The sequence below is a fragment of the Heterocephalus glaber genome, unplaced genomic scaffold, assembly GCF_053883595.1.
Source record: "Heterocephalus glaber isolate CG9 unplaced genomic scaffold, H.glaber_assembly_v1.0 deba00001729, whole genome shotgun sequence".
Taxonomy (NCBI): domain Eukaryota; kingdom Metazoa; phylum Chordata; class Mammalia; order Rodentia; family Bathyergidae; genus Heterocephalus; species Heterocephalus glaber.
This window is the reverse complement of record NW_028258440.1, coordinates 5,107,959-5,135,811: the sequence shown is the minus strand read 5'-3', so window position 1 is coordinate 5,135,811 and position 27,853 is coordinate 5,107,959. Positions and strand designations below refer to the sequence as shown.

The 27,853-nt window shown below is 37.5% G+C and overlaps 1 protein-coding gene and 2 pseudogenes across 5 annotated transcripts in view; 1 reads left to right on the top strand and 2 right to left on the bottom strand.

Annotated features, from left to right (window-relative positions):
* Window positions 1–1,200: 1,200 nt before the first annotated feature.
* Znf280c (zinc finger protein 280C) overlaps window positions 1,201–27,853 on the bottom strand; it is a 75,166-nt gene continuing 48,513 nt past the window's right edge. Inside the window, exons 13-19 of one of the 5 annotated variants that reach the window (XM_013077889.3) lie at window positions 23,138–23,269; window positions 13,508–13,818; window positions 13,056–13,196; window positions 6,985–7,047; window positions 3,175–3,293; window positions 2,984–3,020; window positions 1,201–2,862 (exon numbers count right to left, since the gene is read on the bottom strand). In XM_013077889.3, coding sequence (XP_012933343.1) covers window positions 2,847–2,862; window positions 2,984–3,020; window positions 3,175–3,293; window positions 6,985–7,047; window positions 13,056–13,196; window positions 13,508–13,818; window positions 23,138–23,269 — 819 coding nt within the window. In that variant the 3' untranslated portion in view covers window positions 1,201–2,846. Of the gene's footprint in view, window positions 2,863–2,983; window positions 3,021–3,174; window positions 3,294–6,984; window positions 7,048–7,439; window positions 7,650–13,055; window positions 13,197–13,507; window positions 13,819–23,137; window positions 23,270–27,853 lie in introns of those variants that run through there. The other 4 variants (XM_087199836.1, XM_021240555.2, XM_087199835.1 and 1 more) reach the window with 4 other exon arrangements.
* On the top strand, window positions 15,942–18,702 carry LOC106010655 (COP9 signalosome complex subunit 2-like; annotated as a pseudogene).
* LOC101700122 (protein phosphatase 1A pseudogene) lies at window positions 21,013–22,636 on the bottom strand (annotated as a pseudogene).

Here is a 27,853-nt window from a genome sequence, read left to right as displayed (position 1 = left end):
AGGGGTGTTCTGTCAAAGTATGAAGGGCAAGATTCTAAATCTCTGCAGTTTAGTGATTATTTTTCTAATAATGGTGACAGACTGGAACCAAGGCAATCATAACTTCTTTCAGTGAAGCAAAAAGCCATAAATATTTAGGAGATTGCTATTTATGAATCAGATAAAAGAACTAATTACAATAGCCTGAAGGTAAACAGGGATCAGAGTGACAAGCTTAAACTACTCAACTAACTTGCCTATCCCTAAGCAAACTTAGTACTGACTGCCTAAATGTTTTAAACAATGTAAAACAAAATGATACTATAGGACATAGAACAGCGATGGTGGATCTTTTAGGGCTTTCAATGATAACAGATGGTTGTGGCACATGCACCATAGGTTCACCACCACTGACACAGAACTTTAAAGAGTATTAGAGTTTAAGAAAAATAACCTGATACATGCCTGGGATGTTGGCACAATCCTGTAATCCCAGCAACTGGGAGGCTGAGGCAGGGGGATTGACTTAAATTTGAGGCCAGCCTGGGCTACATAGATCCTGTCTCAAAAAAAACCCAACCAACCAACCAAACAACCAACCAACCAAACAAACAAAAACCCTTAATACATACTGTAGGAAATAGAATCCTATGGAAGAACATGAAACTGTTGCCTTACCTAAAATACTGCAATAACAAGAATGTGTTTCTCTCTCTCTCTTTTTTTGGTACTTGTGACTGAACTCAGGGCTTTCACACTGAGCTACATTCCAGCCGGCCCCCGCCCCCCATTTTTTTTTTTTTTGAGACAGGGTCTCACTATGTAGTTCAGGCTGGCATCGAACTCGCTGCATTCTTCCTGCCTCAGACTCCTGAGTGCTGGGATTACAGTCATGCACCACTACGCTCAGTTAAATTTTGATTTCAGAGTAAAAAAACAGAACAAAACACTCATGACTAAGTCAAACAACTTTAGAGCCTGCCTACCTTCATGGCTATTAAAATCACAAAGAGGGCTTTTGGTAGCTTTTAAAGTTCAAGAAATTAGTAGAGTGAGCTTTTAATTGTGCTAGAGGAAAAACTGCAAGATGCATTGAATAAAGTTCTCAGTCTGTAGGCAAATCAATCAGGCTTCCATGTGAGAAGAAAAGTAATGCTTTGAGTTATATGATACAATCTACAGTTTTTATGTGAAGTTATTTATTAGAAAATAAATCCCGAGGCCTTTAATACAAATTTTATTAAAAAAATAAGTAACATCAAAACTGTTCAGTAAATCTATATTCAATGTAACCAAAATAAACAAACACCAAATTAAAAAAAATATACATCTATATATATGGGCAAGAAACAAGTGCATTTTTTGGTCCCAATATTTTTGAATATATTATCTTTATCCAAAGGAATTACATTAATGGCTAAGAAGATATTATGTACCAGGTGAACAAAAAGGTAACTTTAAGACTTATGTTAAGGTCTGTAAAAGGCATTTTTGCCAATTCTTTATGTCAATGAACCCATGATCCCTAAGATGTTAATGATAGTTCCAACAGAGACAGAATAGGTAATGTCTAATGAACAAGTTCTAAATTAAGAAGCTACCAGTAGATAGCTACATGAAGTTTGTGGAAAATTTTAAAGAAATTTCTTATAGTTCTCAACAAAAACAAAACAAACACACAACAAAAGCTTTAAAGAGAATAGTACAAAAATGGACAACAAAATGGACATCCATAAATTTGATGAAGAACAACATAAAACCAAGCTACCAGAATTCAATGAAATTTTTTAAAAATTAAAAAAATCTAAATATTAGTATTATTGAAAACTTCCAGAATACTGGATAAAACTTTAAATGACAACATGAATAACTGTTACTTTGGAACTGTAATTTTAGAAAGTTTGTTTTTCCAAGAACATGAAATGAATCTTGGTATCCTACATAACCAGAATTTTTATACTTCTTAGACTGCATGCATACTAGAGGAAGATCAAAGAGAAGCAGCTAAAATGATTAAACTTCAACTTGGCCATTGAAGCACTGATTTGATGGGCTTTTCTTGGTTAAGAATCAACTCATAAACTTAAGAACCAGAACCAAAGCCCAAGGAAGAAGTTGTGCTCAATTTGGGGGGCCTTGAGGTCATTTCTGGCCAAATCAGCATCAGCCTTATGGGAGGCCAGTCATATAGGAAGGGACTCTCCCCAAGATCTGATTTCTTAAGGCCACAAACTAGAAGAGGTCTCACAGTCAAATAATTCACATTCCTTGGAAAGAGAGAATAGGCATCAGTTGTGTCCATCGAAGGGGGACACTGTCCAGGAGTACACTGGACATTTTTTGAAATTTCTGTGTTGCTTCTGCATCTGAAAAATATGAAAAATAGAACAATGACAGACAAGGAATGAGGGGAAAAACAGCTATCTGACCTAAAAATGTAAGACTTATAAGAAATTAAGAAAGCAGACAAAACAGACAAAAACAGATGAAAAGACATGTTATTTGGAATGTAATATTTTGAAGGCAAGAAAGTACAGCAGACAAAAATTATTTTAAGCAAAGCAAAAAAAGACCATAGCAACAAAAGGTATTTTTGGAGAGACCCAACTGGAGAAAAAAAACATGTTAAGGTATGTTAACCTGACACAAAGATAAGGTGGAATAAGAATCTAGTGCCATCTGAAAGCTAAAAAGAGCTGAATGAGAGCTAGTGTCATGAACTTTGTTAACCGCCTTCATGAGAGAAAACACTTCAGAACTTTGAACTTAGGAAACTGTCTTTGTGTAAGAAAACACTTCAGAACTTTGAGCTTAGGAAATTCCAACTTGTCTTGCACCAGGTTGCACGAGCTCCATAGAGCAGGAATCTATTTCAACAAGCAGCTTTAAAAACAAAAACAAAAACAAAATACTTTAATATTTTTCATTTCTACTAATAACACATTAAAAAATTGCAACAGTGCTAAAATCCATCAAAATAAAATGGACTGAATGAAAAACTTACTCAGAAGTGGGTTCAGAAGTTGAGGTACTTTCGGAAACTGTAATCAGAAGAAGGGTTTTACATTTAAAAGAGTATATGTGAACAGTGAGACTACTGATTTAATATATAAGAGCCCATACTGTGGTTGACCAAAAATACTTGAATAAATATCAAATTCACATACTCACACACACACACCCATACACACATACCATTCTCTATTACAACTTGGCAGGTATGAGTTTTACGTTGACTTAAGTGTTTAGCCATGCGGTCTAAGCCAGAAGAATCAGCTAGGAAATCACACTTAAGGCACACTAGAGTAATGCCCCTGTGAAGAAAAGAAGACAGTGAGAAGGACCTTATATTGTATGGAAATTCACATATAAGTTCAATAATTATTATCTTATGTAATAACTCTCAATTTTATGTGCCACGACTATCAATTTTGTTCTACAACCCTGATGTACCTATCTAAAGTGTTTCTCTAGAAAATGGCACAGTCACATCTAAATCATGCTAACATTTAGTGCCCTTTAAATTAGTTCCTTTCAACTTGTTGCTAAAAGCTTGGCATACAGAGACTTAAAGCACAGCCTTGGCTCAACTAACAGTTTAAATAACTTGTTCAAATTCCAATCTTTCTATTTCTTTGCCTATTGGCAAAGCAAGGATCTAACATTCACTCAAATATAGAAATATAAATTTCCTGAGAGTCTTATTTACACATGTACTACTAGGTATTGTGGATACAGCAGCAAACAAAAAAGGTACACATAGCCTACAGTCTAGATCTTATTTAGGTTGGCACAAAATTAATATACTTTTGAAGTTCATCAGATACTTGAAACTGAAACATCTTACCTGTAGAGGAATAAAAGCCTGTAGTATACCTTAGACTAACTTTTGTTCTGTAGCTCTAGTCTTACAGCTTGTTTTGTATTTACATCAAGCTGTTACTCATCAAAATTTATCTTCAGAAAAATGAAACTGGGCACTTTTCTCTCAAAAAAATCTTGCCTCCTGTCTGGTCGGTTGGTCTCTCTGTCTCTGTCTCTCTGGGGCCTTGCCATGTAGTTCAGGCTGGTCTTAAACTCACTATGTAGCCCACATTGGCCTTGAACTTGTAGCCATCCTAATTCAGCCTCCGGAGTGCCATTGTAGACATGCGCCACCATGCCTTGCCCCTCCCCCCACTCTTGACAGGGTGTCTCTTTGTAGCTCATGCTGGCCTTGAATTCACTATGTAGCATGGACCGGCCTCAAACTTATGGTGATCCTACTGCCTCAGCACCTCCTGCCTCAGCACCTTCTGGGTGCTGGAATTATGGGCCACCACACCTGGCTCTCTCTGGTCTCTTATGCTACTTCTCAGATTGATACCGAAGCTGAAAATTAGTTACTTACGACTCTCTTCTTCCTTAAAGGATTCAATATTTGCAAACATATTATTAAGAATTTACTGAAACCTTACTTTGTAGGAGGCAAAGGGTTTTAGATATCATCTGATCTAAATCTAACATCCAAAGTGAGTGCTATAATTATCACTTTTCTATGAAGACAGGGTGAAATTTAGTAACTTATCAAGGACAGCATTGGGTCTGAAACTGAACCTTCTGATTCCAGAGGCTAGGTTCTTAAACATGATCTGATAGGACTACAACCTTAACTCATCGTGATCCTCCTGCTTCACCCCCTTGAGTGCTGGGATTATATATGTATGACACCACGCCTGGCTTTCATCTTTTTTTGGGGGGGGGGGATCGGGGCCGTGGAGGAAGGGACGGCCTCGGGGGCGGGGGCGGGCCTGGGCGTGGGGGGGGGGGGCTCACGGCCAGACCCGCTTCGCGCCCCAGCCCCTAGAGCCAATCCTTATCCCGTTACGACTTCCCTTACCTACACTGTTCCAACATGCCAGAGGCTGTTCACCTTGGAGACCTGCTGCGGATATGGGTACGGTCCAGCGCGAGATTTACACCCTCTCCCCCGGATTTTCAAGGGCCAGCGAGAGCTCACCGGACGCCGCCGGAATCGCGACGCTTTCCAAGGCGCGGGCCCCTCTCTCGGGGCGAACCCATTCCAGGGCGCCCTGCCCTTCACAAAGAAAAGAGAACTCTCCCCGGGGCTCCCACCTCATCTTTTTAATTTTTATCTTTCTGTAGTACCGGAGAATGAACTCAGGGCTTTTGTAGTGAACTACATCCCCACTCCCTTTTTGAGAAAGGGTCTTGCTGAGTTGTCCAGGCTAGGATCAAATTTTTAATCCGCCTCCCTCAGCCACTCAGAATGCTGAGATCACAGGCATGTGCCACCACACCTGGCTCCTAATCCATGTACAGTACCCTTGATTCTACTCAAAACATCAGTGGTTTCCCCAATGTTCTCCAAATTAAAATTAATTCTAAACTTCCTGGAATTGTTTTCAATGATTCAAAAATGTAAGAATTATTCCCTCAGATTTTGATCTTATACTATATTATATAAACTTTGTGTTGATCCTAACTGTACTACTATTCACTGTGACTCAGAAGAATGTGTACGCTTTTTCCTTTCTGTACTTTTATGCATGCTACTTCTTTCAATTAGAATGCCCTCGCATCTCTTCTAACATGTAGAAACCTCTCTTTCCTTTGAAATGTGTAATTTTCATTGTATTTGTTACAAATCTCCTTGTTTTACTGCAATTACTTATGTTCACACTTACATCTTGCCAATAAATGGTATAAAGATTGGTACCAGGCTTTCATCTTCATCACTATGAGCTGTACAAGACCTGACATGACAATTGCACAAAAAATAGCTAAAGAATGAACATTTCATTTTAATAAAATCGTAATTATGCTCCAATGCCCGTCATGCCACCCTGCCTTAGAGCCACTTATGAGCTGAAACCTCTATGAACTATGAGCTAAATAAACCTTTCCTCCTTTAAAAAATAGTAGTTACAAAAATATTGCTCTGTAGAAGTATAAATATGCTAAGTTCTATCTATAAGAAATTGATCAATTTTCTTTTTAGATTTGAGACCCACCCACATTGAGGAAAAACCATCTGAAATCTTTAAAATCATATAGTTAATTTAAAAACCAAGGACACAGCTGAGCTTGACAGGTAAAAATCAAATTAAAAGCTCATCTTTAGAATAAATCCCTTTAAAAATATTTACTGTATGCCTATTATGTGTTAGGCACTATTCAATGCCTGGCAAACATTTCACAATATGAGCAAAATAATTAAACCAAGGCAAATGCAGACAAGAGGAATCAGAAGAATGTAAAAGAAAATGCTTAGTAGATTGTGAGTTAGGTGTAACCAAATTTAATTATCAATGCCATTAGAAATATTAATAATTTTTGTGAACAGTAAATTATATACTTCATTTCATAAAGAACTATGAAAGCTATATATTAATTTCAAGTACCTCAGTGCATTAATAAAACTACTCCTGTTCAAATATTGTTCGAGAGCCTTATTTTTTATTATATTTTTAAAAACTTTTTGAGACAGGATCTTGTTATATAGTTCAGTCTGGCCTTGAACAGACTATGTAACCCAGGCTAGCCTTGAACTCATGGAGATCCTCCTGCTTCAGCCTCCTGAGTACTGGGATTACAGGCACGTACCACCATGCTCAGCTTTATTTTTTGTTATTGTACAATATAAATGCATGAAGGTTTCATCTCAATAATTGGCACCACTGTAATAAAATTTAGTCAGCAATGATTTAGTCAGCAAGGATATAATAAACAGAACTTTATCATGTCCAGTAACAATTATTCAGATTTTCAAATTAGCAAGTTTTTATATATATATAAATATATATATTTATATATATATAAATAAAAAAAATATATATATATATATATTTTTTTCCCCCCCGGTACTAGGGATCAAACTCCAGACCTTGAGCTTGCGAGGCAGGCACAGTGCCACTGAACTAAATCCTCAGCCTCCTAATAGCAAGTTTTAAAAAGTTACTATAACTTTTTAGTACAAAGACTAGAAAAAGATCAACTAGTTACCTGAAAGTTCCTGAATGCTTCTTAAAAATATAAAACCGTTTACTTGGATGGGTGGTATGAGAGCTGGAGAGATAAAAGGCAAACAAGGTTTTATTATACATTAAGTCATATTAATTTCAGGATGACATATCAACTCCATGTTTAATCTTAGTTTTGAGTAAAAGATCATGGATCTAAATAAAATTCTGCTTATCATCTGTTATGGTCTGAAAACACTGTGTCCCCTCACAAATTCATATGGTAAAATCCTAACCTCAAGGTGATGCTATTAGAAGGTAGAGCCTTTCCAGTCTTTGTGGAGTGATTATACCACAAGGGTAAAACTCTCATGAATAAGATTAGTGCCCTTATAAAAGAGACCCCACAGAGCTGGACTGCCCCTTCCACCATGTGAGGATGCAGTGAGAAGGTGCTCTCTGCTGATGCCTTGATCATGGACTTCCCAGCCTCTAGAACTGTGAGAAATAAATTTATGTTGTTTAATAGCCACTCGAGTCTATGGTATTTTATTTTTATTACTTTTATGGTATTTTATTACAGTAGCCCAAATGGACTAAGACAGGCATTTTGTTTAATTCGAGATTATTTTACATTCCATTTTACCTGTTGTGTATTTTAATGACATATTTCCCTGAGAATATTCTTAGATGTTCAGTAGTTCACCACTATAAAAGAATACTCAAAGAGTTAAACATGCAAAGAGCAAATTAAACTTTTTCAACTATTAAGAGTAGAACAAAAGATACTTGCTAACATGTTTTGCTGTAACAGAAATTCCTATGGAAAAAAAAATCATTAATTATTTTCTAATGTCAATAGAATTGGGAAGAGCAGATAATCTTAATGACCATGGAAGTTAATGTTACTTGAGCTATATGCCATTAACATCAATAAAATAAAATATTTAGAGTTTTTTGCAATTACTAGAACTTTTAAAGAAAGTAAATTAAAAGCAGCAGAGTTCATGAGTTCAAATAATGCTTCTCTCATGCAAAGAAATCAAAAACAATCCAAACTTGGCAGCCAACAGTAACAGTTTTTATAGTCCCTTTTAAACTGATAAGGAAATCTCTCCTGTTTTAGAAAGCCAGACAGGATTAGCTAGGATTAGCCCAGCACAGTATCACTAAAACTGTGGTCCATGGACCAGTAGCACTAATAGTATTACCCAGGAGCTTACTAGAAATACAGTCTTAAACTGCACTGCAACTTTACTGAATCAATCTATAGCAATAGGGTCCAGAAATCAGTTTCAAGAATTTTTTTAGCTGATTCTTACCCAAGATAGTTTGAGAAGCACAAGTCTTTGGTTTTCTTTTTCTTTTTTTAAAGTATTTTTGAGGCAGAGTCTCACTGTGTAGTCTAGGCTGGCCTCAAACTTGTGGCAATTCTGCCTCAGCCTCCTGAGTGCTAGGATTACAGGCGTGTGCCAACACGCCTGGCAAGAAGCACTAGTTTTATCTTGCACTGACAGACCCAAACAAGCCAACACACATACCAGGTCAGTGGTTATCCTCATATACAAGGTAACCATCATCAGCGTACTATATGTTACGGTTTATATCTAGATGTCCCCCTAAAGCTTCATGCACTCACAGGTGGGGCTTTTGGGAGGTGGCTGGATCATGTGTGTGTGATACTGGATTAGTCCACTGATGGGTTTATAGCTGGGTGTGATGTTGGGAGGTGAAGCCTTGTGGGAAGAGGTGGATCACTGTAGGTATGGCTTGGAAAGGTGTATATATACATCCTTCCTTCTCCCTTGACGCTGCTTTCTGCCTGCCATGCCATGAACTGTTTCACCTCTGCCATGTACCACCCCCCTTTGGAACCAGTCGATTATGGACTGAAACCTCTACAAACTGTGAGCCAAAATATACCTTTCTTCTCTTAAGTTGTGGGTGTTGGCTATTGTGTCTCAGTGATGAGAAAGCAACTAAGACAGTATACATACATGGTAAAAGGAAGATTCTGGCTAGCTATAATTCCAATAAAATATCCTCAGAATAAGTGGCATGGTAAATACAAAGAACTTTGCTCTGAAGGAGATAATATAGACATGCATAAGGCAGAATAACTCAATGTTATAGAACTCAAAGAGATGATCCCAAGAGTGGCTGTGGTGAGCAGATATTTCATAGAAGGTCAACTGAGAATGAAGGAGGGGGCATTCCAGGGAATAATCAAGAATAAGGAAGCTGGGTATGATGGTGCACACCAGTAACCCCAGCACTTGTGAGGCTGAGGTAGGAGGACTGAAGTGAGTTCCAAGCCAGCCTGGGCTACATAGTGAGTTCAAGGCCAGCCTAAATTACAGACAGCAAGACCTTGTCTTAAAAAATAAGGAAAAGCCACTTTAGATATTGAATATGGAGAAACTATCCTTTGGAAATTAATCATTTTGGGGAATTATTTTCTAGCAACAGAGTTGGTATAGGATAGGAATAAAGGTAATCAACCTCACATGAAAATGAAGCTTCTATACATACAGAGTTCAAGCCTCTGAGAAAAAGTCCACATTGAGAGGTAGGAGTGAAAGTGAACCATTTGGGGGAGTTACTACTTGAGTCAATAAGGGAAGCATGGTGCTACTGAAGTAGGGGCAAAACAAAGACCTAACAAAGCCTTTAGAGAGAAGTGTTAAGTTTTCAGTTTTACATGAGGCTAATGATGAGTAAGAGCTCAATGTACAGGATGACAGTGAAGGTTTTGAAGTCACAAGAAACTGAGCCTGGAGCATACAGAGAATGCCTAAAGACAGAATGGGGTCAGAGGGTACAATGCATTTGGGGAGCCTATGAAAAAGGGGACAGACAGTGAGGGACAGAATGAGACATGGTGTTATGGTTTGGATTTTAAATGCCTCCCAAAGTCCACATGCTTAAAGGCTTGGTTGTTAGCTTGTGGTACGACTGGAAGGAAGGTGGTAGAACCTTTAAGAGGTGGGTCCTAGTGCAAGGAAGTTAGGTCACTGGGGAGGTGTCCTGGAAGGGGATATTGGGGATCCAACCCCTTCCCGTGTCTCTTTGCTTCCCAGCAGCCATGAAGCAACCAGTTTTGTTCTACTACCATGTTACCTCCCATGATGTGCTGTCTTGTCACAGGCCCAAATGCTATTGTGCCAGCCAATCGTGAACTTAAACCTCTGAAATTATGGGCCAAAACAAACTTTTCTTCCTTTTAAGATGTTTACCTCAGGTGTTTTTTCACACTGATGAAAATCTGACTACCACAAATAGGTTTAAGAAATGCTTAAAATATTTTTCAATTTAATCCTCTATAAATTAGGGGTAGAATTAAGGCCCCATTAAGTTAGCCATGTGTTTAGCACAGAGTAAGAGACCAGCACTGCTTCCAAGAGTACTGAGGAAAAGGATGGCTGAAGCCTTTTTTAAAGCAACCAGAGAGAATGGGTGTAGTACCACTATAGCCGTGCAAAGTGAGTGGAAAACTACAGAGGGTAGGATCTTAAGAAGCTATAATGTATGGTGGAAGATTAAGAGAACTCCATGAGCTCCACTTAGGACAGTGAATTATTTCATGCTGGTGTTCTGCCTTTATATTAATAATACTCTTGAAAAAGACTGATCTTAATGGATATTAGGGTAAAAGTGTTCTAAATCCTAGATAATGTTTAACTTGTTTTATAAATGCAAAGTAGGTCAAAAGTGAAAATGTCAAATAGTCAGAAATGAAGAAATGGATCTTAGAGAATTTACAGGGAAAAGGTGAAACAATAAGTTTCTGAGAGTGGTTAAGGTACCAAGAAAGGGAGTATAAATGGGCAAGAAGGGTTGAACGAAGAAAAGTAATGATACAGAGGAGTAGCCAAAAAGAAAGAAGAAAAATGGGCAGTAAGTTTAACAGAAGTTGAAGAGAATAATTTCAAAAGGGAGTGAGACTAGCTCAGTGGTAGAGTGCTTGTCCAGGATGCTCAAGGCCCTAGGCTCGATACCCAGCAACACTTCCCTCCCCCAAGTGAGTAATCAAAATTATCAAACATGAATAAAGTCACAGAGGATTAAGAATGGGAAATGGTGAACATACTAGTGATTAGGACATTAACATAACTTTATGGGAGCAGCTTTAGCTGTAAATGATACTGGGGATGATACTTAAATTATAAGGGGTAAAAAAAGAATATTTATCTTACAAACATTGATGATATAAAAGGAAGACAAGCAAAATACACAAAGACAAATTTTTATCCTCAAAAATACCTGAAAACATCTATAGGAAGAAGCAGTGTGGTAGAGAGAGAAATGAAATTAAGGACCTAAACACCTAAATAATGTTACAGAGGAAATGCAGGAGAGGAAGAGCAGGGTTAACTTTATGAAAGTGGGACATATCTGTTTTCTAAGGTTAACGTCTGGATGAAGGGAAAAAAAACCCTAAGGCAGAAAAAACACTTTGGGAAAACAGAAACAATGGCCTCTGAGTAATACACAAGCAAGGTTAACAACTGAGAGACTATAATAAAAACTTGAAGGCCATAAAAAGTCATGTTAAAATAGATATATCTTTTAAAAGGACCAAATTAAAGTTAAAGATTATGTATTCAGAGCTGACTGACTCAAGCAGAGTTTGGTACACTAGAAATGAGCATAAGAAGATAAAAAGTGATGAGATTCAAAGACAGCAAGGCTAACTAGCATCATTGATGATGTAATAAATTCTAGGACAAAAACACAGTAGCATTCAAAACAGATGACCTTGAGGGAGGATGAAGTTGACTGAATGGTGCAGCTGGAATGGAAAGAGGATCAAGATCCTCAAAGACATGTGGTAATGTGAATTCAAAATAAGTACTGAATGTAATAAAGTAAAAATGGGATGGTGGTAAGATAGGGAATACAGTAAGTTAGAAGTAGATTGGAACTGCTGGAACAAAAATATACTAAGTAACATGAAGTCAGGCTGATCATCAAGGGGTAAAAAAACTCTTGAAAGTCAGGCACTGAAGTCATCAAAAAATATGGGCAAATCCTTCACAATGGTAGCATACTATGACAAGAAAGGAACATAGCAATCTTCTCATAATCTTCAAGAAAACTACTTTTACTGATTATATCTTAATTCTAACTGAAAATAAGTAGAATTATCTTAAATTGAATTATCAACTCATTACATTTATATCTAAAGATTTTTTGGCTATTTAAAAAAATCCACCTTGAAGAAATAAACCTCTCCTAATGAAGTCCCAGTGAAAGTAAAACAGGTTTATATATTTTTTGGTTCTTTGAGACAGGGAGGGTCTTGCTATGTAGTTTAGGCTGGTGACCAGGGTGTCCTTGAACTCGCTGCGATCTTCCTGCCTCAGCCTCCGTAGTGTTGGAATTATAGCTGTGCACCACCACGCCTGGCTGTAATACAGGTTCTGAGGTCTTTCCTTAGCGCAGAATACATAGGAGGTGCACAAATAATATGAGCCGAATCAGTGTATGAAACAATTTCCAACAGCAGCTTATGACTGGCATATCCCTATAGTCTCTCATTTCACATTTCGCTGAAATGAATGAAAGCAAACACAGATGGATGGCTAGAGAAAATAAAGAGACAGATGGGGGGGAGAGAGGGAGAGGAAGAGAGGGAACAGGAGGAAAAATAATGTTCTTAGCATCATGATAAAATCTGGACATTCTTAAAGTGATCATTTTGAAGAGAGTAACACATGTGGTTGTACGCATTAATTTGGTAAATATACCGAAAACATGAAAAATTTCATATTTGAAAACTACTTAAAAGAAAAAACAATTCCCACAGAAAAACATATATCCCTAATAAATCTATTTGAATTTCATTAGTCTAATAATTCTAATTTTTGTCCCAGTATTTTGAAAAATAGTACAAGGAATATCCTAGAAGTTCCATTTTGTTAGATTCTTTTAGCTCCTTGATGAGATTAACTTACTTCTAATAAGATAAATCTGTTTTAAAAAATTTAACTTCCTGAATGACATGTGTTGGGGAGTCCTGGAGAGTAAACCTAAGATCTTGCGCATGCTAAGCAAGTACTCTACCATTGAGTTGCTAGTAATTTTGATTGGCATTTCACATGCTTAACTTACCTCATCATGTGATTTACAAAGGCTTTGTTACAGTTAGTGTTGTATTTGCAAAAATTACAGTTGATAAATATAGAAAAGTGGTTTGCAAAATCTTTAATTTTGGAACGACATTCAATACATTTGTAAATTCCCCGATGACACCTTATGGAGACCAAAAAAAAGGGGATAGAATATACTGTTAGAACAAAAATAATGAGGGAAAGAGTTATTAATAAAAAAAATTAGCCAATTCAATTATCACCAGATAAAAGCACAAAACACAAGACTCAGTGTACAAGACTCAAGTCCTGCTAAGCAGATACAAAAGGTACCTTTTCATCATTTGCTTGGCCTTTATGCCAGATAAGTGATTACCATGTAAATGCACCAGAGGGTTTTATGATATGGTATATTATATGAAAATAAAATCTTAAAGATTAAATTAGTATCGTATATCAGGAATGAGAGTGCACCTTAAGTTCTTCAAAGCTGTGGTGAGTTTATTTTTTCTGTTGCGCTGTCTCTTTTGTTTGCAAGGTAGTTTTGCTTTGCATTTAGCTGTACCTCCACTTGGTTTACTTGTATTGGGTTTATTTGCAGTGGACCCAGTTGCCTGAGGCTTAGTTGTCTTAGATTTGCTTGCATAAGATTTTGTGAGATTTTTGGCAGTTGTATTTTTAGATTCTGGAGGTAAGACCTGAAGACAAGAGGAGACTGGAACAGAACTGGAAGTTGTACTTGATGGTTTTGACTGAGGTGGTCCAAATGAGGCTCGAATAGTAACCTATAAAAATAGCAATACATACATTTAAAAGATTAATTATCATAGTCACATTAAAAATATCACTTGCAGGGCCAGGGATTTAGCTCAGTGGTTCTACCGCCTGCCTTGTAACCGCAAGGTCCCGAGTTCGATTCCCGGTACCAAAAAAAAAAAAAGTATCACCTGCAAGTCCTCACATTTATGATTAATTGGTTTTTGACAAGGGTGCCAAAACAATTCTTTGGGTGGGTGGGAGAATAGTCTTACCAACAAATAGTGCTAGAAAAACTGATATCCAGACCCAAACGAATTAATTCAAACCCCTATTTCATATTTAGATATAAATGTATCAAAGACCAAATTTTAGAAATTAAAACTGTAAAACTCTTAGGATATGATGATCCTTATGACCATAGGTTAGGCAATAGTTTCTTAAATATGGTACCCAAAGTTTAAGCAAACAAAAAAAGGACAGGCATTTCTTCAAATATGATATACATAGTAAACAGAACAGTTACCACATGATTCAGCAATTCTACTACTAGGTAGGTTCCCAAGAAAAACGAAAACATAAGTCCACACAAAAACTTGTACATGAGTTGTTTTTTTTTTTGGTACCGGAGATCGAACCCAGGTCCTCAGCTTGCGAGGCAGGCAGTGGAACCACTGAGCTAAATCCCCAGCCCAAAAAATTGGTTGTGCCTTCTCTCTTTTTTTTTTGGTACCGGATCAAACTCGGGTCCTTGCACTTGCGCAGCAGGTAGCGAAACCACTGAGCTAAATCCCCAGCCCATGAGTTTTTAATGGAAGTATTATTCATGATAGCAAAAAAGAGAAAAACATTCAAATATCCACTAGCTGATGAATGGATAAAATGTGAAATATCCATACAATGGATTATTCAGCCAAAAGAGGACATGGAAACATGCCACAATGTGGATGAATCTAGGAAAAATGCTGAGTGAAAGATATTACCCCAAAGATCATATATTATATGACTCCATTTATACAGAACAGGAAATCCACAGGGACCAAAGGTAGATTAAAGTTTGCATGGAGTGGTGTAGGGGAAATATAGAGGGGACTGCTAATGAATATGAGGTTTTTCTTGGAGATAGAAATGTTCTAAAATTGATTATGATGATGTTTGTGCAACTTTGTGAATATGCTAAAATACAACTATTGAACTACACACTTCAAATGGATGGTATATGAATTATATTTTCAAGCTCTTATGTCATTGGCAATACAAAAATTTAAGTATTATTTTGAAAAGAGCAAGTATAAACTGCAATAGTTAAGTCTTTCATTCTACATGATCATACCAATTAAATGAAATTTATCTTGATACTTACTGTTATAGTTTTATATTGATAGTAGTTATATGTTAACAAATATTAACAGATAATTAAGAGATAGTACAATTGTATGAATATCAAAAAACCATAATTCCATGGCTATTTTATTTAATACTCTTATATAACTAAAAAGCTTTCATAAATATAAAGGTCAAAATTTAAGGGCTGAGGATATAGCTCAGTGGTAGAGTGCTTGTCTAACATGTACAAGGCCCCAGGTTTGATGACCAGCACCGATAAATTTTTTTTCAAATCTCAAATTTTGAAATAACTCTGGAAAGGTCTGCAATATCAGAACTTTAGTAAATGTGGCCTTCTCTTTCCTTCCATGGACTTATGAGGCGGGATTTGTGTTTCCAAAACTTATGGTGGAGGTTATACTAATTCATTAAATAGCACACAGATTTTAATGATGCTCAGAATTTCCTTAACAGGAGATAATAAAAAATTTATCCTATCTAGCCTCCTCATCTATAATAGGGAATAACATGTGCCCTGTCTACCTCAATGTATCACTGCATGGATTAAATAGAATGCATGAAAAAGCACAATGAAAGTTGAATTCTAAATGCTGTAAGACATTAATAAAGTATTCTCATCATATCTATATTACTAATAAAGGAAGATATGAGAGGATGCACTGCTTACATTAGTATTCTACATGTCTAGTCCCAACACTGAATAAATGGACCACAAAGAAGAACAGTGGATGGCATCTCTTGCTGTTATGGCTACTAGATATCCCCCCAAGACCTCACAGTGGGGTCTTTGGGTGGTGACTGGATCATGGGTATGTGATACTTATTAGTCCATTCATGGGTTTATAGCTGGGTGTGATGTTGGGAGGTGAAGCCTGGTGGCAAGAGGTGAGTCATTGTGAGTATGGCCTGAAAGGGTGTACATATACATCCTTGCTTCTTCTTTGATGGTGCTCTGCTTCCTGCATGCCATGCCATGAACTGTTTCTCCTCTGCCATGTTCCTCTGGATGTTGCCCTGCCTTGGAACCAGTTGATTATGGACTGAAATCTCAACAAACTACGAGCTAAAATAAACTTCTCCTTTAAGTTGTGGATGTCAGGTATTATGTTTCAGTGATGAGAAAAGTAACTCAGGTACTTGCCTTACATGCCTACAACATTGCTTTACGTTATTTTAGTTAATTCAAATAACATATACTCACATTCAAAGGTGTGTACTCAAAACCAAATATGATTATTTCACTTTGGATTATCTATCCCTCTGCTGCAGCAAATACTCAAGAGCTAACTTTAGATAAAGAAGTCCTAGAAAACATGTACATAAGGCAAACAGGGAAAAGGAAATCTATAGTCAGATGTGTGCTTGTTCACTAAAAATCAGCAAGGCTATCCAGGAGAATCTGTTTCTCTGAGAGTAGACCCAGCAATACCAACTTCAATAGACCTATAACATTCAAGGCACCATGACATATTCTCAGGACACAAAGATAAATTAAACATGATTCCTGATCTCAAAAACTTCAGTCGAGCAGCTGAAAGATTTTTATATTGCCAAATGGAATAGCTCAAAAGCAGTCTACAAAATACTAAAATAATCTGTTGACTCAGCCTACAGTCAATCTAGCTACACTGTCTACAAAAGAATATCACTTCAACAATGCACATGTCAACTCAAAAACGCAATCATCATAGTGAGGTATGGTGGTGCATCCCTGTAATTCCACCACTTTGGGAGGGTTGAACCAAGAGAATCATGAGTCCAAGGCCAGCTGAGACACTTGGCGAGACCCTGTCTCAAAAATAAAAAGGAGATGAAGAGGACTACAACCTGAAATACTCTTAAGATAGTAACTCCGAGCCAAATGTGGATTTGGAAAATAAGTATTATAATTCCAAAGTGTTAAAAGATGATGACCCAAAAGCAGCTCTAAGCAGTTTCCAAAAGTTTGAGAACTTGAAGGTGAAAAAGGAGAATGGGGATTTAAAGCACCGAGACGAACGATTAAGATTAATTTCAAGATGCTGGACATGGTGGCTTATGGTTGTAATCCCAGCACTCAGGAGGCTGAGGAGGATCGCTGTGAGTTCAAGGCCATCCTGGGCTACATAGTTCAAAGCTAGCATGGACTGCATAGTAAGACCATGTGTCAAAAAAAAGATTAATTTCAAGTTTATAAACTTTCCAGAGGGCCGGGGATTTAGCTCAGTGGTTCTGCTGCCTGCCTCACAAGTGCAAGGACCAGAGTTCGATCCCTGGTACCAAAAAAACAAAAAAAAACTTTCCAGAAATGATGAATAGATATAAACAACATTTGACCTATATTTGGAGTATAATCACAAGAAAGTATTCTGAAAAATTCATTAATTCTATTCTTGATTGTATCTCCACTTCTAAACAGAATTCTGATTTTTTTATGCCAGACAGATTTACTGCAGGAATTCTATGAAACAACACTGGAAGCTTTGAAAGATGCTAAGAATGATAGGTTATGGTTTAAGACAAACAAAAGAAAACTTGGAAAATTATATTCAGAATGACAGAATATGGAAAGCTTCAAAAATTTCTATGTCAGTTACATACATCAGTCCTGCCAGACTGATTGAGGAAAAGGTAGTTATTAGAAATATATGCTTTGGAAATTCAAATGTACACAGCACAGAAAAATAACAAAACTGAAAGCACTCTATGAACAGTTACTTCACATCATGACTGCTATCCCTCACCCGCTGATCATGTGAGTCAACAGAGAAAGCGGTGGTAAGATGCACTTGAGAGAAGGTGAATCTGAGAAGGCACATATGGTTTTTCAAGCCTTCAGGAGTATGATGATCAGAAAGTTCAAGACAAACTACTTGTTTAAAACACTTAGTCTCAGCAAATATGCTAGTGAAATCAGGGATAAATCCATTTGAATCACAAGAGGCCAAGTCATTCAAAAATGATCCAGGAAATCTAGCAATAACAAATTTAGTAAGTACCTATCAGAATGACATCACTGAATTTGAAAAGATTCTGAAAACAAATCACAGCAACATCATGGATGATCCTTTCATAAGAGAACACATTGAAGAGCTTTTATGAAACATCAGAACACAAGTGTTCCTAAAGTTAACTAAGCCTTACAGAAGAATACATATTTCTTTTGCTTTGATTTTTTTTTTTTGGTACTGGGGATTGAACTTGGGACCTTGTGCTTGCAAGGCAGGCACCGGAACCACTGAGGTAAATCCCCAGCCCTACATATTTCTTTTATTTCTAAGGAGTTAAACATAGATGTAGCTGATATGGAAAGCTTGCTGGTGCAGTGCATACTGGGTAACACTATCTACAGCCAAAATGATCGAGTCAACCAGCTCCTTGAGCTGGATCATCAGAAGAGAGGCAGTGCACGTTATACTACACTAAATTCTCTCAAGCAGTCTGTAGTCAGCAAACTGACTTAAGGGAGAACAAGCTCTTATAGATATATTTAAGTGCAGAGATGTAACCCTTAAAAGAACTGGAAATGGCAAAACTACTGTAGGTTGATGTGTCCTGAAAATTAGTGGAGCTATGTGGAAGTGCTTTTTTGATCAACTGGTTTGTGTTTTGCTGCTGCATTTATCCCACGAAAAACAGCTTTAATCTCCTGAAGAAATTCAAAATACCGTAAGATTTATGCTGTATTGACATCTTGCCCTAAATATACAAACAACATCATAGCAATTTGTCATGGGCAACATGACCAGAGAGAATACTTTGTCATGATTTTAAATACACTCACACACTACTGTTAGTTAAATTTAAACATGTTTTACTGCAGAAATTCTCTCACAAATAACCTGCAAAAACAAGGTAAATACCCTTTTGAACATTTCCTTTTCTCATGTTTAAATGAAAATGTCTGATGCATTTTGCAAAATGTCAATTCTCAAGAAATGTGTCTGTATATTTCTATGTCTGCAACGTAGTAAAGGTTTAGATGAAACCCTGTGACTATATCGGCATACTGTCACTTAGGTTTCAAGCAGAAAAATAAACAGTGCAGCTCAGAAATTGTAGTTTGGTTCTTGATATGTTTTTATTATATTTGAGGTTGTTTTATTCTTTAATATCTCAGAAATTTCAAATTACTTTACCTTCAGTTAATCATTAAAAAGCTTGGAAGCAAATAAATTACTTGTTTTCAAGATTTTTAAAGTAGTTTTTATTGATAAAGGAGAACTACTAATAAAACACTTACTTTGACAGTGATGCATTAAAGGAATAAAATTCTTTAAGAATGGTATTCCTTTTTAAAAGAATAGTTTAACTCTCAGAATGTCACTTTAAACAAATATGCCAGAACATAGACAGTCAAATGAATGTTATCCTGCATAGTGACCGTGCTGGAAGGTTGTTTTCTAATCCCAGCAATCTACCATTGCTCAAAACATCATGGGTTTGCTCTTTTAGAACTGCATTCAAAGTTAATTTAAGAAACATAAACTATTAACTTTTTAAAAATTAATTTTATTGGTACATTTTAGGTATACAATATAATGACATTCATCATTGGAAATTTGTACCTTTACCTAATCTCTCTTGGTTCTTATTTTTTCCCCATTCCCCTGCCCTATTTACAAAGACTGTTTCCATTTTTTCATTTTCTCATATTAATTCCATTCCCTTCTTTCCTTTCCCCTACCCCTCCCACTTTCCCTTTGCCCCTTTTCTTCCTATTTCACATTATCTATTATACTTTTTAGTCCTTATTTACACTTTCAGTTTCGCACACCAGAGAAACTATTCAGTATTTACACGTGTGTCCTATTTATTTCACTTAAGGGTATCGTCTCAATGTGCATCCATTTAGGTATAAATGTCTCTAATTTTTCATTTTTAACTTTTTGATTATACATTGTTTTTTAAAAACAGCACTGCCAAATTTGTTTTTAGTTACCATTATTTGGTACCACGTGACAGTTTCCAAAAATTAAATCTAATTTTGAGGTAATGCAGAAAGTACACACCTGGCTTTGAGGGCAACCCCAAAAGAATTTGAAAAGTGTTTTGTGCAGTGGCAGTGTAGTTAAGACAGTGAACTGTGGCCTTCCAAGGCGACTACCTTCAAGGAACTCAGCTCATTTGAATGTATTGAGCTTTGGATGTATTTGTTTCATTTTTTAAAAAGGTTCACATTTTATAGTGCCAAGGGCAAGAACTAAGATTAGCATAATTTCTTTGGTTTTTCTACTGCTTATATAAAAAGTGAGTGGCAGTTCAGAAGGAAGACTGTTGTACCTGAAGAGTGACAACCAAGAGTTTCTGATCATTAAATAAGATTTTATAAACAGTAGAAGGAGCATGGACTTAAAAAAAGGCATGCTTGGGCAGGGGATTTAGCTCAGTGGTTCCGCTGCCTGCCTCGCAAGCGCAAGGACCTGAGTTCGATCCCTGCTACCAAAAAAAAAAAAAGGCATGCTTATTTGGTTTTGTCAATATTTTACGAAAATATGTGATATATAAACCTTAGATATAGGAAATGTCTTTAGCAGATTTAAACAATATTAAATACAGGTATAAGTTGGAAATTGTAGAAAATTGAAAGACAACCAAAGACAAAATTAATGTACGGTAAAGTGAATTAGATTTTTTTTTCCTTTGACAGTGATTTTATTTGTTTGTTTGTTTTTTTTTTGGTACCGGGGATCGAACTTGGGTCCTTCTGCTTGCGAGGCAAGCGGCGGAACCACTGAGCTAAATCCCCGTAATTAAATATGAGCATTTTGTACAAGGACAATTACACTTTTCAAAAATAATCATACAACAAAAATTGCTGGAGTCTGATTTACAACATGAATTATGGTTTGAAATCGTGTTTATGTAAGTCTCAAATTTATGAAAAAGAGAAAATCAGTTCTGGGCTAGCTGTTGTACTGCTGAAGTTCTCTGGTGTAGTCACTCTCACCCACATCGTATCCCCTTTCTTAACGTTGAGGGTGGATGTTACAAGGTTCAACAAAGTTGACTGTACTTTCCTTTGGAGGTGAAGTAAATCCCATGGTTAGATGAGTAGTTTCACCACATATCATCAGTTGCTGTAGAGTCAGTGTCATCATTTTTGTAAGGATTCAGTCCATTGTAAATGGCTTTAATTATATTTTGGCCTTTGACCAATTCACCCCCTGGTGGGAGGCTGGGGATGTTCTCACTTGCTCATGTGTGCATCACACGGACTAAGTCTGGGATGCCTTTGCCCGCTCTGCTTCTTTATGATTTCTTCGACTCTGCATTCCAGGTACCTGTCCAACTCTGCCTCCTTCTTCACTACTTCTGGAGATACTTTGGGTGTATTAGGCAAACAGATCAAAATCACACTCACATTGTGTGGACTCCCCTTATACAAATAGGTGTCAACTACTTCATTGCAAACTTTCTCAAGATCATCAGTGACTTCCAGCCTGGATCTTACAAAACCCCAGAGCTCCTCGTTTCCCATAACATCCCAGATACCATCATGTGCAGGAATAACGAACTGAACATCTTCTTCAGAGCTCTCCATATCATGGACTTAAGGCTCTGGTGAGACAAGCTACTCTCTAGGACCTTTCCGTGGACACATTTGTAATCAAAATCCCCAAGGGCCTGGACACAGCCAGAGAGTCATTCACACGCTGAGTCATTGCAGAGCCAACTGCATTCTGAATTCGGTCCTTTGCCAGCGGATTACTCGGTCTATGATCTTGTGTGAAGAAGTGAACGTTCCTCTTCCGACAAAGTAAACCTCTTGAGTCTCCAAAGTTAATGAAATAAGTATGTTGGGGAGAAATCAGGACACCCACAGCTGTTACCCCACTTCTGTCCGCACCACGTTTCTTCTGACATAGCTGTCAGTGTTCATCAATCTCCAGCAAACCTGTTCTGATGCCATTCTTTCCATTTGGACAGAAGGTGCTCCTGAAGACCCTGTAACATCCTGGCTGTTGGTGATGCGATCTGACAAATGCTCACAGCAGAATTTGGCAACCTGAGAACCAGTACGCCCATGGTACACCGGCAAAGAATGACCATGTTTCCAGTCCACATGGCCAGCTGATCACAGCCATGTGTGCACTCTCCATTTCCACTCGCCAACCTTGCATGCTGCTTAGCCTGAATCACAACCCATTACCCTGCCCTTGGGCATTATGCTGTGCCATCTTTGGCTTGTCTAAAAATGCTCCCATTATGTCTTGATCCTCTAGGTCCAGAGGAGCGGCGGGCAGGCGAGTCCCTGGTTGGCTTAAGCAGCCACGGCCCGGGAGGGGGCGCGGGGGGGGGGCACCACGGCGGTGGCGGGAGGAGCAGGTGGCAGAGACTGGGACCCGGAGGAGGAGGAAGAAGAGGCGAGGACGCATCACTTCCACGCCCCACCTGCCTGGCGTCCCCCTAACCCCCTCCCGGGTCTCGCGTTCCGGAGCCTCAATTGCTGGGCACCCGAAGCCACCTAGGGGGCCAGTGCACAAACCACTGTGCTCCAGCTCCTGCGCGCTCCTGTCTCCAGCGCCACCGCCGCCGCCTCCAGCGTGGCCCCGCGCGCAGGCCCGCGCACGACGGCCCTGCCCCGCCGCCTGAATTAGAATTATTTTAAAAAGAAAAAGAAAAAGAAAAAAAAAAGAAAAAGGCTGAGGATGTAGCTCAGTATGAGTCCCGGATCAATCTCCAGTACTGTAACACACACACACACACACACACACACACACACACACACACACACACACACACACACCCCAATGTTTAGAAGTTCTTTTCATCAACAAGAATGATAAAAGCTAAAATTACACTGTCTTTTGTTCTGTTTTTTTTGGTACCCAGGATCGAACTCGGGACCTTGCGCTTGCAAAGCAGGCGGTGGCACCACCGAGCTAAATCCCCGGCCCTAAAATTACAATGTTAATAACAATCAAAAGTCACTTTTTCAGATTACATTCAATAGATCAAACGATGCAAGAGTTTATTTGTATTATAAAAATATTAAAATACAACATACTTAACACTTACTTTTGTTCCAGGAGGCAATCCTTCTAGTTCTTTAGGCTTTATAAATGTACGATGTTGTATCTTGTGATCTGTTTTCTCCTTGCAGGTCAAAAATTGTAATCTGCATTTTGAACAGCGATGAATTCCCTTTTTCTGTTTGTAGAAAATATTAGAAATAATAACTTGGGACCTGAAATTGCTCTTAATTTTAATTATGTAAATAATTTAAACACTAGTATTTTAACCAATTCCTATCATAAATAATAATAAAATATTCTTTTTTATGCTAGGGATTGAACCCAGGGTCTTATGCTACCACCAGGCTAAACCTCCAGCTGTTACTTTATTTTTTTGCTACAGTGGGGATTGAACTCAGGGTCTGTCATGGCAGATAAGCTCTCTATCTGTCTGTCTTAAAACAACCTTGTTCTGAGATAGGGTCTTGTTAAATTACCTAGAGTAACCTAGAACTTGTGATCCTGCCTAAGCCTCCTGAGGAACTGGGATTACAGGTATGTGCCACTACACCTGGCTCTTATTTTATGTTTTAAAAGCACTGATTGCATTAGTATTTGAGTTTTAAAAGTATTTGTTACCCTATAAGCATCCAACATAAAAATTATATCATTTAGGATCTAATGGAGAAAAAGTCCTGTCCAGTTGTGTGAAAGTTTTTAATTATAAATTTGAAGTATAAACTGTTCAAATAAATTATACTGTGAAAATGATTTATACTATGTTTTTATCCTTAGAAAAAGTAAATTCTTTATAGTTTCTGCTATTTAGATTTGATTCACAAGTTGGTAAAATAGAACTTTTGTCATTAGAGTTGTACAATGCATTTCTCTCCAATAGAATATTTTATAGTGATAATATTCTATAGTCACATTGTCCATTATAGTATCCACTAGCCCTAAGTAGTGACTATTTCAAATGATACAGGTGCAACTGAGAAGCTGATTGTCTAATTTATTTAATGAGTTTAAATTTAAAGAGACACATGTGGTTAGAGGATATAATATTAGGCAGCATGCATAAGGAAGTATAAAGAGAATTGTTCTTGGTCTATTGTTTGAGAACTCCTTGATCTAGTCCTTCTTCAAGTGTAGGCCATTATATTTTACCAATGGGAAATAGGACCCAAGAAAAATTTATCACCATCCATAGCATTTTTTTCACTATACATAATTAATTGCAATCTTTACATGTAAGCTTTCATTAATTAAAATATTTTATATTTAAAGAATATTATATGTAAATTTAAAACATGTTTTCTCTAAAGGTGTGGCTCTACAAGAACATCACTTTCTTTATAAGATACAATCATTCTGAAAAACCAAAATGAGGTAACATATAAGAAAGTACTGAGCACAGTTACTACTGCACAGCTATCATGTGATGAATAAATTCTCTATAAAGTTCAAAACAATATATAGTAAAATGTGTTTTACTGTTTTAGTTTCCTTTTCAGACTATTTTAGAAGTGTAGTGCATTGGATCATATCATAGGTACAATCAACATAATATATGCTCAAGAGAGAGGGGGAAAGAAAGAGAAAATTCAGCCAAGAAACAGATCGGAAGATATCAAGACAGAAAATCTCCTACAGTACAGTTCCCAGAAATTTTTTCTCCACCTATACCTATACTTCACTCAGTTTCATGGCTTTAATAGCCATCTAAATGTGTTCTGACATCTCTCCTTGTCCATTAAGCATTTCAAATCAACATGGACAAAACTGAATTCCAGAATTATTACTTCCATACACCCTGTATGTGTGTGTATGTGTGTATGTGTGTGTGTGTGTGTGTATAATGGTAGAAAATCTGTTCCTTCCCCAGCCTTCAAATATCTCAGTATACAGGAATCTTTTTTTTTTGTACTGGAGATCAAACTCATGACCTAGCGCTTGTGAGGCAGGCACGGTGACACCGAGCTAAATCCCCAGCCCATGATTCATTTTTACAGCTGCTTGGGATAAAAAAGTCTTGGTTACTTGTAAATCTTCTCTTTCTCTCACATCCTACACTCAACCCATTAATCCATTAATAAAACTTACCAGTGATTTCTGCACAAAATACTTATAACCATTTATCATCTCCAACCACTGCTACCATCCATACTTGCCTAAAGACACTCATGTGGATTCTTACAACAGGCTCCTTATCTTCTCTCTGTTATTTACCCCTCCTACAGCCAATTCTTCCCATGGCTACCAGAAAGATCTTAAAAATACTGCAGCTCTCATGCTTAAATTTTCCAGTGGCTTTCTACAACACTCCAGAATCTTCTCTGACTTACTCAAGGGCTTACAGGATCTGGTTTGCATTCTATTGTTACAACTTCATCTACTTCTTTTCCTCTTGTTTACTGTGCTCCAACCACACTGACCTTGCTGTTCTCTGAACACCCTTGGTATGAATGTTATGTTCATCACTCTACCTACTTTTTCTTCCCTCTGGCCAGAACTTTCTCTCCTAGACAGCCACATGACTTCCTTACCACCTTTGAAGAAGTCTTCTTGGACTACCTCATAAAAAAAACCAGTAATAACCTCTTCACTTAAGTTTTGAATATCCACCTGTACTTTCTTCCTGCTGTATATACTACCAGCTGGCATACATATACATTCAGACATTAGTCAGTCAGTTTTACTCTCTTTCCACCACAATACAAATTCCAGAGGGTACAAACTTTGCTCAGCTCACTTCTGTGTCTCCCATACCTAAAGTCTTGGGCATATATTGGGCTTAATAAATATTTGTTAAATAAACAGTGAAGCAGATGTGAGAGACTGACGGGCACAGCAGGCATAATTTAACTAGTTCAAAGCTCTGAGATGGGAGACATTAATCTACCATTCCTTAAATTAGACTCAAGCCTTATACATTTCTCTCATGCATATATATGCTTGTAATGTGCTAAGGATGACGATGATGATACAGTACATTGTTAAGATAATAGGGTTTTTAACCAAAGAAATAGTGATTTGTTCCCAGGGTGGAGAAAATGTCTGTGCTGAGCTTTTTGACAAGCCTACTTTAGCATTTGGTAATGAGGAAATTTCACAAGTGATGCAGACCTATCTATAATTTCTGCCTTTAGATCTAATGTCTGTGGGATGTGAGTCTGTGGCAAAATCTTGGGGCCTAAATAAATTTTTGGCTCTGCTATTTTTTTTAAGAATGTGATAGTGTGCAAGTTACTTACTCTGTTTTCTCATGTATGAAATGGAAACAATTATGCACCTGCTTTACAGGTGGCTGTAAAGATGAAACAAAATAATGCACATAAAAGCACCAGGGGCTGTCATATGGCAGCTACCTATTCTTATGTAGTTAATGAAGATATTTAATATATCTGAAATCTTCTCTTTACTTAAAAGTGTAAAAACTAGATTATTAGCTCTAAAATCACCCATGATATGAGAATATATTGTTTTTGGAAAAAATTACAAGGCTTTCAAAGTAAAGAATAAAATGAAGTATGAGTTCAATAATTCTTACTGTCTAAAACTGCATTAATAATGTCATTTCTATTACAAGATTATAATCCTGCTCAGCTGTGGTTTTTTGAGTCTGTTGAAAAAATTTTGCAAACTGCAAATACCCTGACAGGTGCCTAATAATCCTTCCTTTTTTTCTTTTGTGTGTGGTACTGGTGACTGAACCCAGGACCTACACAATGACCTTTTCAAAAGGACTAAGTTGCCAGGCATGGTGGTGCATGCCTGTAATCCCAGCACTGGGGAGGCTGAGGCAGAAGAATCGTTGTGAGTTTGAGGCCAGTCTGGGCCACATAGTAAGTTCAAGACCAGCTTAAACTACACAGTGAGACCCTGTCTCAAAAAACCAAAACCAAAACAAACAAAAAACCCAAAAGGGCTAAGTGGCTTGGGATCTTCTTGCCTCAGCTTCCCAGAGTACTGGGATCACAGGTGTGTGCCACCATACTTGGCAATCCATATCAAAACTTTTTTTCTTCTTTACTGTTGACTACCTAGCTCTGAGGTACTCTAAATTTACTAAAAATATGAGTGTCTACAAAGGACTGAATGTTTATGTCTCATCCAAATTCATGTGTTGAAATCCTAACCTCCTATAGTATTGGAAGGTGGGGTTATTGGAAGATAATCAGTCAAAAAGGTTTAGAACCCTAATAAATGGAATTATTGTCTTTTTAAAAGGAACCAAGCATTCCTGCCCCATCTTCCATGTGAGGACACAGTGGAAAGATGGACATTTATGAATCAGGTGACATGCACCAAATCTGCCAGTGCCTTTATCCCTGACTTCCTATCTTCTAGAACCATGAGAAATACATGTTTGTTCTTTGAACCACACAGTCTATGGTGGCATGTTATAGCAGCCTAAACAGACTAAGAGTACCCATGGTACATTTGTGCACCCCATGAGTACTCATTCCTAAGTCTGATGATTCACTAGAAGGACTTATAAGAATCAGAAGTTGTTATCCTCACAGCTAGGTTTATAACACTGAAAGGGTATAGAGCAGGATTAAGGACAGGGGCACTGGGTAGATTCTGGAGAATGAACACCAGGCATCAGCATCTAAGAAGTCAATCATACATAGGGCACAATCAATCCTCCCACAACTAACTGCTACAACATATGTCAAGTGTTACTTGATAGGAAAGCTCTTTTGGGTCTAAGAGCCTAGGGCTTTTATGAGGGAACTCACCAAATATTCAGACTTCCCAGAAGAAAAGCAAGTGG